Raw genomic sequence first — 11551 nt, forward strand, 5'->3', positions numbered from 1 at the left:
GTTTTATTTATTATGAAAACTGTATGATGTATGATTTGTGTCTGAATTTTAGAGTTTGTTTCCTTTCTGTCCATTATTTTTAAAAATGGCTTGCCCCCATTTAAAGTGTCATGATGAATCAAATGCAGCAGGCAAGTTCACAAGTACTTGTAACAGTTGTTAGGGTAAAATGCACAGTGCATCCACCACACTTTTCTGCAGTCCCTCCCTGTTTCTCCACCACCTTCAGGCCTCTCTTTGCTCCCCTTAAGATGCCTATTGGTTTTCTGTGTAGATTTTTCTCTTGTAGATATTTTGTACATGTGAATAAAGTATGTGGTCTTTCATGATCAGCTTTTTTCACCTGACAATGATAAATCCATGTTGTACTATGTATATCCTTCTATTGCTAAATGATATATGTATAACATTTTTATCCACTTACAAATGAGTACAAGTTGTTTCTGCTTTCTAACCATTAATAATAATATCTCCATGAGCATTTATATTCAAGTTTCTGTATGTTTTCAAAGAAAACCATTTTGAGCATATTGTTTGGTAGGATCCTGTGTTTCCCCGCCTTTCAGTGGTCAGTGTTTGTGTGCTTGCTTACAGTGTGGGCTCTAGCCAGGTGTAGTAGCACACAGTTACCTCTTCCTCTACTGCTGACATTAGAGGTGTACACACCACCACACTCATTCTGACTGAGGATCAGACCGTGTGCGTGATAAGAAGACTCAGGCAAGCCTGAAGATGTCCTCAGGCTCTGTGCAGTGCAGGGCCTTTGGTTGTTGTTTATTGAATATTTTATTTTACATGTATGGGTGTTTTAGGTTCATGTTTGTCTATGTACCATTTCTGTGCCCAGTAATAAAAGTACGTCAGATCTAGGATTGGAGTTACAGACATTTGTTGACTGTCATTCGGTGCTGGGAATTAAATTCAGGTCCTCTGGAAAAATAGTACTCTTAATTACTGAGTCATCTGTCCAGTTCCCTCAAAAATGTTAAGGCTACTTTCCTGTGCCAGTGTGGCATAAATAGCAAAACTTATTATTAATCAACTTAACACATTAATTTCCTTAAATACATCCCTTTGTAGGTGTGCTCATGAGAAAAATACCCTGTATTTGTATTATGTATTTTTACTGCTAGATCATAAATGTAATGATTATAAAATCAGAAGAAATTTTCAGCTGCACGTGGTTGCTTTGTGCTTTTAGGCCCAGCACTTGAAAGGCAGATGCAAGCAGGTGTCTGTGAGTTCAAGGTTAGCTAGAGCCACCTGGTAAGACCCTGTCCCCCAAAAAAAAAAAAAAAATATTTTTCAGAGATCTGTATATATAATGATTTTATTAACTTTCATTATCAAAGCCTGCTGTCCAGTGATTTATAATCTGATTAAACTTTTCCTGTTTTCTTTTTTTTCCCCTTCTCTAAGGGGCAGCTTCATGACTTCTGGGTGCCAGATTCTTAACAGAAGTTACAGCAGCAAAAATACAAAATGAGAAGGGCCTTTCCTGGAGGATCACTGTGGGAGCCAACAGATGCTGAGGAGCACGGCTGCGTGCCACTTGCATGCGTGGTAGGAGGCTGCTGATGAAGACCTCCCCGTTTCTGAAGCAGAAATGAAGATATGCCATCTGCAGCTGACTGTAGGGGAAAGACCAGGGGCCGAGAAGAGGAGGCGAGGGAGGGTAGAAGCTGCTGGTAGCTACAGATCCAGTCTGCCCCTCCTTGCTAAGTTTTTAGCAATTATCTTGTAAGATGGCTTCATAACACTTGGATCATCACAGAAAATAAGGAAGAAAAGTGTGGATCAGCTTGAGTTGGACATTGAAATGAAGGTCTAAGTCCAGCTGGTTTTCATTTCCCTTCTGGTTATTTTAGGGTGCAAAGGGAAGGCTTACAATAGAGCCCTGTAATTAGAAGTGTTGGTCTCTTCTATAACCCATAAACCATAGGCAGTTTCAGCCCATATATATCCTTTAGTATTCAAAATTATAAATCTGAGATTTTTAAATATATTTAAAATCAAGGAATAGACATCTGGCATGTTGTCAGACTGCCCTTAGAGGAAGAGATTAAGCTACAAAGAAGTGACTGTTTTTAACATGCCAAAACATTCATAGGCAGTTTGTTTAAGGTTTCTTGTAATGCATATATTTTTAAATACCGGTTTAATCATAAAATCTCAGCTAAGCTAGAATTCTGGCCATTGGTAACTATATTACACAAGTCTCTGTAAAAAGGCTTAAAAATCTGGAAGTTTCCAAAATCCTTGTTTCCACAAGTATATAATTTAGCAGAGGCCTTGATGGTGTTTATTTTGGGGAGTGTGTGTGTACGTGTGTGTGTGTGTGTGTGTGTGTACGTGTGTGTGTGTGTGTGTGTGTGTGTACGCATGTGCGTGCACACTTGAGTTTGTATCTTGAAGTTGTTGCACTTGAAAACCACAGCTGCTCTAACTTCTTTTAAACACTGGAAAGCCATCCTTTAGTTTAGATGGTTAAGGTTAGCAGAGGCGCAAATGCTAGATTGAGCCTTAGGCCCTTTGAAAGCTTGGGTAGTGCCGCGCCTGCTGACGCTCCTGCGGACGCTCCTGCTGACGGGTGTCAGTTTGGGGAGAGTTTGCTTCCTAAGAAGAATGCCAACTGCTTATTCTTTGAATATTGGCTGGAGCGGCTTGCTCCCTCTTGAGCATGCTGATGTCTGTGTGGGTCCAGGTTGGGGTGGTTGAAAAGGGAAACGGGCTCAGTGTTATGGTTTAAGAGGAGAAAATAAGTTCTGAGAGCTAACTTTCTACCTCTAAACTGAGGCTTAGGAATAAAAACCATTGTATCTTAAATTCATCATTTAAAATAGCATTAGCAACTTCAGAGCTCATGTCAAGCATTGGGCAGTTAGAGGTTTTATAGGGAAGCCTACACAAATCACATTTTCAAGAATTGAGGCTGAGCGAAGCTCCAAGAGTCAGACCAACAAAAGTTTTATTCTGTGTTGAGTTTACTGGTAAGAATATTGTCTTGATGCTACCTCTCAAGGGTATTGTTACAAATGCCACTATGGTTAAAGAGATAGATACGATGAGTTATATTCGACTGAAGCTTGAAACTCTGGAATCTATCTGCCCAACAGTGGGGCTTTCACTCTGTAATTTAATACCTTGTAGATACATTATTTGTGTGTAATTTTATAAGTGTTCATATTTTTCTCATTTTGCATTGTGTAAAGTGTACAAAATCTCAAAAGTATAAAAATCTGCTTATATTGCTTGTAATTACAGTGTGTAAATATTTTCTATTGTGTACATTGACGGGGACAAGTGGGTTATTCAGGTTTTTAAGTGATCCTTTTATATTGCAGTTTCAGCCAGTAACCACCCATCGAATTTAAAACCACTTTGATACATTCTTAGTTAGCAGTTCCAATAAGAATAAAATCTCTATTTTCAATTGTCTTTCTCCATTAGAAAAAAATACTTTATCTGTCCCTTTAAAATAAAATGGCCAGACATGAGTTTAGGCCTCTGTATTTATGACTCTGGCAGCAGTCTTCAGTCTCCAGGTCATAGTCCAGTCAGTATTTACATTTGGGTTCTCGTGGAAATGTTGTGGTTCTATTTTAGCACAAGTAGCTCATGGTTTTTCTCCCAAATCAAGTATTTTCCATCGACTTCTGAGTCCCTATGCGTTGTCTCCCTCTGCCTTTTGTTGCCCAGAATGGGATGGTAGAGAGGGAGGAGATGCCCATTGCACAGAGACTGACAGGCCATATTTGGGACTTGGCAAACAAAGCTTGCACTGAGTGGTGGTGTGTTTGGCAATATTACTGTGCCAAAAATAATCCTTGTCTAATTTTCTGGATGTGTAATGTCAAACTTTTTACCCTTGCTGCAAGCTGAAAATTAAAGTACTTGTGTTTATGCTTTTGTGTGTAACTGTTTGCCTTTTCTGCCCTGCTTTTCTCGTTACTGAAAATACAGTTCTGTAATTCATGTTAAGCGAAGAGGCTTTCTGTGCACAAAATCACCTGTGTAGCGCTCAAGTCAGTGTTGTGCGTTGTTTTGTCTCTGTCCTGATGGCAACGGTGCCTTTGTCACCTTTCAGAAGGTTGGCTTTTTTTTTTAATGCAAGTAGTAGCTTGCTTTTGACTTCACAAAAAAAAAAAAAAAAAAAAAAAAAAAAAAAAGAGAAAGAAAAAAGAAAAGAAAAATGAAATATATATATATATATCCCCAATAATGATAGATAAGTTAGTTACCACCCAGGCTCTGTTGAAGCATTTGGGGGTTTTTGTTTGGTTGGTTTTTGTTGTGTTTTGTTTTTCTTCCTCTCCCCCAATCAGAATAGATACAGTTGGTGGGGACAGTAGAAATGTGTGGAGTCTTGAAACCAGGAGTATTTCTTAATTTAAAAACTGACTCATTGACAAGCAGCTGAGTTGGAGAACTTACTTGGCTTGTCTTAGGAGGCAAGGGTCTGGTACAGGTGGTGGGTGTGGTGAGTCAGTCAGCACAATTCAATCTCGTGAGTATGCCTACTCTATGGTACAGGCGCACCTCATCTGGGCCTCAGTTTCCCCGGGACATTGTCAGCCAGTTAATCTACTAGTTCTTAGGCAGTAAATGCAATGTGTTTTTTTTTTTTCTCCCTTTAAAATTTTATACTGTCTTAAGTCTTCTGAATGTATGTGTATGTGTTATTAAAACTTTTTTCTCAGCTTAAACGTGTCTGGTGACATTTGATTGAGTAGTAGAGGTGGTTGGGTATCTTTGACTGAGTAGTAGAGGCGGTTGGGTATCTAAGATACCCTGTTCTAAGCTTGTTTTTAGCTTGATGCTCTTTAATCTGTGGGGAACAAAGCCACAGCTCTCCACCATTCATGTTTACATAACCCGATTAGTAATTTGCTGTGTGCTTTACAGTCAGCAATTTAATAATCTCATTCTTACCTCATTCTACACATCCATTTTTTGGCTGCTCTTACCTACCTACATGTTAGGGTTTGGTAGTGAACAACACAAAATCATGACCCTTACCTGCTGGTATCCTGGGGAAACAGGAGAGGAAGAAATACCCTTGATGTGGGTGTCTCTAAAATTCTAGAACCTAGAATCAAGGTGATGCCATACAATGCAGGAGGGTTCAGAGCCACCTGTGACCTGGAAGGCAGGTTTCTGACATGCCGGCTGTGGAAAAGACACTCAGGACCTCATAGTAGGCTTAGGCGTAATTGCCAGGCCCACAGTGCTATAGCAGTTTTTCTCCTTTAGGACACACTAGGTTGGAAAGATGGATGCTGATGGCTCAGGTAGAAGTAGACATGGGCACAAATACTAGGAATAGTCACTGTAAGGAAAGGACCTAGGCTCGGCCTCAGGTCTCAAGATTCACCATACCAGCCATTTGACCTTTGTTGGCATCTTGAGTTTCTTCTGTCATGTTTTGTGAGGATTCACAGACATGGCAGTCACTCAGCACAGTGCTTGGAGTGCAACGTGTGCAGAGCAAAGGGAGACAAGCCCGGGAGACAAGCCCAGGCTAGGCATTGTGATTACCTTTATCCCAGCACTCGGGGAAGGAGGCAGAGGCTGGCGGAACTCTGAGTTGGGCGAGTTCCAGGACAGCCAGGGCTACACGGAGAAACCTTGTCTCTTTTTTTTTTTTAAGATTTATTTAAGCCAGGCGGTGGTGGCGCACACCTTTAATCCCAGCACTTGGGAGGCAGAGGCAGGCGGATTTCTGAGTTCGAGGCCAGCCTGGTCTGAGTTACAGGACAGCCAGAGCTACACAGAGAAACCCTGTCTCGAAAAACAAACTAAAAAAAGATTTATTATTATACATAAGTACACTGTAGCTGTCTTCAGACACACCAGAAGAGGGCGTCTGATCTCATTATGGGTGGGTTGCGAGCCACCATGTGGTTGCTGGGATTTGAACTCAGGACCTTTGGAAGAACAGTCGGTGCTCTTACCTGCTGAGCCATCTCACCAGCCCAGAAACCCTATTTGAAATAGTAAAATTTTTTGTTTTTTTGTTTTTTTGTTTTTCAAGACACGGTTTCTCTGTATAGCCCTGGCTGTCCTGGAACTCTTGTAGACCAGGCTGGCCTCAGATCAGAAATCCACCTGCCTCTGCCTCCCAAGTGCTGGGATTAAAGGCGTGGACCACCACTGCCCAGCTCAAATAGTAATTTTTTTAAAAAAAAAAAAAATAATAAATTTAATGGAGTTGGAGAAGATAGTTCAACAGTTAATATTGCTGCTCTTCTAGAGGCTCTAGGTTCAAATCCCAACACCCATGTGATAGCTAACAACTGTAACTAGTTCCAAAGGCTCCTATGCCCTCTTCTAGCCTTTACAAGCAAAACACCCATGCACATAAAATAGTTAATTTTTAAAAGAAAATTGACCAGAAGCAGGCACCTGGGGGCGTGCCTACTTCTAAATCAGGTCTTATCTTCCAACAGCCCTAGCCAGAGAGTACTGTTCCTTCAGACTCTGGGAACTCTGGGTGCTTCCCTGTTCCTGCTGCCAAAAATATATTAAATAAACCAAGCATGCTGGCCTGGTGTAATAACTCATACCCATGATCCCAGCACATGGGAGCAGAGGCAGAGGATCACAAATTTGAGGTCATCCCGAGCTACCGTGTTGAAACATAGTTTGAACCACCAAGCATGCTTGGTGGTGGTGGATGATTTCCCAGCATCTGCAGGCATGTCCTGACACTCCCCTCTAGCTAAGCAGGGCTGGAATCAGAAGGCAAACCAGACGGTTTGGATCTAACTCCAAGACAAGTGGCTAGGATTCTGGAAAACTTAACAGGCAAAACAGGCTTCTGGGACACAGTGAGACTCCAGCATTGTGGGACAGGTCAGTCGCTGCTAAGGAAGTATCTGGTGGCCAGAGACCACACTCTCCACTAAGGATAGTGTGGGGCAGCCAGAGATGGCAAAGCAGGAGCAAAGACCACCCCAGGGAACAGGAGACCGGACATCTTGACTTGGGCAGGGTTCTCGTGTCTTAGGGACCTCTGTCCGAGGTCCTTCCTCTTCCTGGGTCACCAGAAATGTAACTTTTGTATGCCAACCGTAGAGCCAAACCTGGACACCAGTGTCGGACACACTCGGATGCTTTATCTTACAGCAGGACTGGGAAAAATAGGCTAGCAAAAGTGAAGTTCATTTGTGTGCTCCAAAGAATTTTGAATAGCATCCTCACACAGCTACCCTGTGAAGCAGCTGGCAGTGACTTGGAGGGTAGGTAACACCCCCACTTAACAAATGAGCTGCCTTGTGTCCCAGGGAAGAAAGTCACTACTGTATTAGAACTAATTTTTTTTAAAAAAAAAATTGTTTGGCTTTACTTTTTAGATAAGATCTGAAAGCCCAGACTGGTCATGAAATTGTTATATTGCTGAGGATGACCTTGAACTCCTGCCTCCACAGCTGAGATCAGGCGTGTCCCACCAAACCTGTTTAAATTAGTGCTAACTTATTTGTTTTGGCTTCAAGTCTTATCTCTTTCACAGTAAAGAATTTTCCTTTTATCAGCTTGTTGCAATGAGTAAGAGTCGTCTGTTAAGGGAGTTTCCTATAGAAAGGCGGGGATGCTGAGAACACGTGGGAAGAGAACAGAAACGGATGGATTGTGTACTGAATCTGTTTTACCAGCAGTACTGACTTAAATGTCCACGGCAGTTTCACAAGTGCCATCCTAGAACTTGACTTCGAAATCACACATTTTACTTATTTTAAAAGAAACCCACCAGGCAGTGGTGGCACATGCCTTTAATCCTAGCACTTGGGAGGCAGAGGCAGATGGATTTCTGAGTTCGAGGCCAGCCTGGCCTACAGAGTGAGTTCCAGGACAGCCAGGGCTACACAGAGAAACCCTGTCTTGAAAAACAAAAAAAACAAAAGCAAACAAACAAACAAAAAGAAAGAAAGAAAGAGAGAAACCCAGTGCTGTGTTTAGCATGCCTTGGACTTAGAAACCTGACTCGGGTAGAGAAAGGATGAAGAAAAGATAGACACACTCATAAGGAAGAGCTGGGATTGGGTGAGCTGTGCTCGCTCAGCTGGAGCTAGCGCTCCAGGCACTAACAACTGAATCCTCAGTGGGTGTATTGTGTACAGCACAGAGGGGTGTAAGCTCATCTCTGTAGGCAGTCTCTACTGGGAAGCAAACTCAGATCACCGTCATGCAGGAGGAGGAAGCTACATTTGCTAGATTTTGCACACATTCATCAATTATTCTTAGTTGCACACACTATTTGTACTTGCACAAGCTCCCAACATCTACACAGGACCAACTGAAGGATCAGGTCACCCAGAGGCATTTGACGTATTGGGGTCCTCAACATGCCATGCCTGTGTCAAATAATACACATTCACTCAGGACTTGGTCTGCACCTTACACATACACTGAAGGCTTCCTCAGCTCCCTCCAGCTCAGTGAGCTGCAGAACCTGCCACACTGGCCTTCTTGCTTCCTCCTGAGGGAAGTGTAGTCAGCTTAGCAGGTGCTGAGCTGGTGAGCCAGGCTTCTTAGCCTAGTGGTCTTACCCTGCCGCTTCTCCACGATGCTAGGCACCAGGGCTGGCAGTCTTCTGCCCTCTTCCTTCCAATCCACTTTCTCACAAAGCTTACAGGTGTCCTTTAGCCACCATTCAACCTGTACTGAAGCTCTCAGCCTTTCTTATGTTTTCCCAAGCCATTAGCTAACTTCTCTCCCCCTGTCTTCCACTAAGAACCCCCCTGTCTTGCCAGATCAAACCCACCAACCTTTTGTATGCCCTTTCTCCTTCTACCAAACAAGCCTGTCTATTCTAGTCATTTTCCACAGACTTGCCTGGCCCAATCTTCTTAGACTTCTCCAATCCTGTCCTCCATAAACTCAACAGAGTTCAAGGCAAGTTACAATCTGCTTAGAACCTGTTTTCCCAGCTATAAAATGAAACTACTACTTCCTCAGTATGGGATGAGGGCACAGAGAAGGAAGTGAACCAGAGCAATGTATAAAGTGTGTGCTTGGCTTGGGCAGGTGAGGTGGTCTGGCAGACAAGGTGTCCGTCACCAAACCTGACAACCTCTGAGTTTGATACCTAGACCCCACATGGTGGAAAGAGAGCAGACCCCCTGCAGTTTATCCTCCAGGATATTGCACATGGGTGGTGTCTGACATGCATGCATGCGCTTTCACACAAAATAAATATAATAAACCTTTAAAGTGTGTGTGCACTTTTTAATGTAAGCATTCCTCCCAGTCTCCCCCGCTGCACCACACACTATCCTGTTTGCAGAGTGCCAGGAGACATTCTAACAGGGGGTGGAAGTGTGATCTGGGCCCTTCTGTCTAGCAGTCTGCAGCCACACACACAGTCCAAACTCTGAGACTGTATGAGATTGAGTGCCAAACTGTATGAGCTTTGGGGAATCCTGGAAGAGGAATGGAGTTTCTTCCCAGCCTCTCATCAGTTTCATACGCCACTAGAAGCTGACTCAAACTCCTAGGCACATGCAAGAGTCTGCTTTTTAGACTCTTATTTCTGTCCTCTTTGCTTATCATTATTGTCATGGTGTTTTGTTTTGTTTTGTTTTTTGAAAGGTGGGGAGATCATGGCCAGAGGTCAGATTTCACTAGGATTTAAAGCCGAATTCACTGTTGCTTTTGTTTTTGCTTTTCTGTGGTGCTGAGGATGAAGCCAGAGTGTCCTACATGATGATAAGCAAGCCCTGTGCCCTTGAGCCCCAACCCCAGCCCTAGATTCGCTCTAACACCGCTTGGAAAGGAGGAGAGCCCGAGTTTTCAGGGAAGACCAACCTAAAGGAGTTAGGGAAGGAGGCTGAACCTGGCAAGCACAGACTATTTGGCTGCCTGGGAACACTGAAAGTTTGGAGATAAAATAACAATGGAAAATGAGAAACGCAGTCCCTGAGGTGAGCCCGGGTTTGGACTAAGATTTGTTGAGTGATCCATGCGTAGCGGCACGGCTTACTTGTGCATAAAGAGCATTCTCTGTGTGCCGACCTGTCATCCCTCCAGGCCCCCATCTCACCCACTTGGACCTCAAGCCGAATAGCCTGGAGGGAGCGGGGAGCGAGGAATCACACCTTGAACCAAGAGCTACGCAGAAACCTGATCCTGTCCTCCCCATCAGCACACCGGCTCTACAGACCAAAGGCAGGAGGGCATGGCAAACATGTTTTGCAATAAGTGAGGTGCAGGTTAGAGAACAGAGTGCAAGACTCCGGGACCCGAGGGTTACGCGTCCCTGCAGTAAGTAAATGGGAGGGGTCTTAGGACCGTAGCGGACCCGCAGGACCAGCCTGTTTTAGGGCGCACGCGGTGGTGAGCCCCCCCCACCAGGGGGCGGGCGATACCCAGACCTACTGAGCCTGGAAGAAAGGGGACGCCAGGAGCCGTGGGCCTCGAGCATCTCCCACAAATCGGGTCTATTGTGCGTGGTGGGGGGCGCAAAGGAGGGCGAGCACCCTTCCCCGCCCCCGCCTCCGGCCCGCCTCCGGCCCCCGCCCCACCCCCGGCTCCGCCTCCACCTCGTCTCGCTCCGGCCGCGGCCCCTTCCTCCTGCAGCTGGTGCCGTGGGGCCGCGGAGCCGCACGTCGCTGTGTCTATGGGCCCGGATCCCAGCGCAAAGGTGAGGGAGGCGGGGAGTGCGGGCGGTGGCTGGGCCGGGGGCTGCGGCCGGGCAAAGCCTTGTCCACCTCCATTCCACCCTCCAAGCTAGGCCAGGCCTTTTTCACCGCCGAGACCCCCCAATCCTGCATAAAAGGTTCTAGAGGGGCGCGGGCCTGGCCTCGGGTCGCGCAAGGCGCAGACCGGCCTTCTCGGAGTCGGGGGCCCCCAGCGTGGCAGGGACCCGCCTGGAGAACAGTGTTCCCTTGGATCTGGGTCATGTCTCCTGGCGTCCGGCGGATCGAAGGAGAGCTTGTCCTCGAGCCGCAGCAGTAGATACTGAGGTTAGAACTGCTCAAAGGAGAGAATCGCGGACTGTCCAGGATGGTGGAGGGAGGGGAAGACGAGGGAGAGGCGTCCTCAAATCTGAAGAGACCTCCGAACTACTGGACAGAGGCAAATACCGCTATCCCCAAGCAGATGGACATCAGGGATGAAGGTTGAGAGCCTACTGATCCTGTGGGGGCGGGGGGACCCTCCCCTCCCCAGTTTTCTCCACCCTAGGATCTAACAGAAGATGATCAGAGTTCAGCGGGCAAGCCCTGGGGAGGAACCCAAACTTGGAGTGAAGTGTGGGGTGTGAACTGGAGACCTTGAACCCTCTTAGTTCTCGGGGGAGGGATGGCATGCTCCACCCCCTGACCATTAACCCGGCCCTCCCAACAGGTTAAGTGGGGCTGAAAGCTTCAGCCCAGTTCTCCAGATCTAGAAATGCAATGCAATCTGGGGGTCAGGGGGGGCAGGGAGGGAAGGGGTTACTAAAGTAGCATTTCACCTTCTATTAGCTAAATTCCTCCTCCTCCTCCCTGGGCTAGTTAGCCATTCTCCTTTACAGGCATTCACCCCAGGTCAGGACACACACACACACACA

General features: G+C 45.5%; 2 protein-coding genes across 8 annotated transcripts in view; both read left to right on the top strand.

Annotated features, from left to right (window-relative positions):
* Slf2 (SMC5-SMC6 complex localization factor 2) overlaps positions 1-4132 on the top strand; it is a 54907-nt gene extending 50775 nt beyond the window's left edge. For 2 of the 4 annotated variants that reach the window (XM_031390444.1, XM_031390446.1), the window contains exon 20: positions 1420-4129. In XM_031390444.1, the coding sequence (XP_031246304.1) occupies positions 1420-1455 (36 nt within the window). In that variant the 3' untranslated portion in view covers positions 1456-4129. Of the gene's footprint in view, positions 1-1419 lie in introns of all 4 variants that reach the window. The other 2 variants (XM_031390445.1, XM_031390447.1) reach the window with 2 other exon arrangements.
* Positions 4133-10241: 6109 nt separating this feature from the next.
* Sema4g (semaphorin 4G) overlaps positions 10242-11551 on the top strand; it is a 14324-nt gene continuing 13014 nt past the window's right edge. For all 4 annotated transcript variants that reach the window (XR_004123624.1, XR_004123625.1, XM_031390448.1 and 1 more), the window contains exon 1: positions 10242-10642. The gene's annotated coding sequence lies outside the window, so the exon portion shown is untranslated. The remainder of the gene's footprint in view (positions 10643-11551) is intronic.

This window comes from Mastomys coucha, unplaced genomic scaffold, assembly GCF_008632895.1.
Source record: "Mastomys coucha isolate ucsf_1 unplaced genomic scaffold, UCSF_Mcou_1 pScaffold21, whole genome shotgun sequence".
Lineage (NCBI taxonomy): Eukaryota > Metazoa > Chordata > Mammalia > Rodentia > Muridae > Mastomys > Mastomys coucha.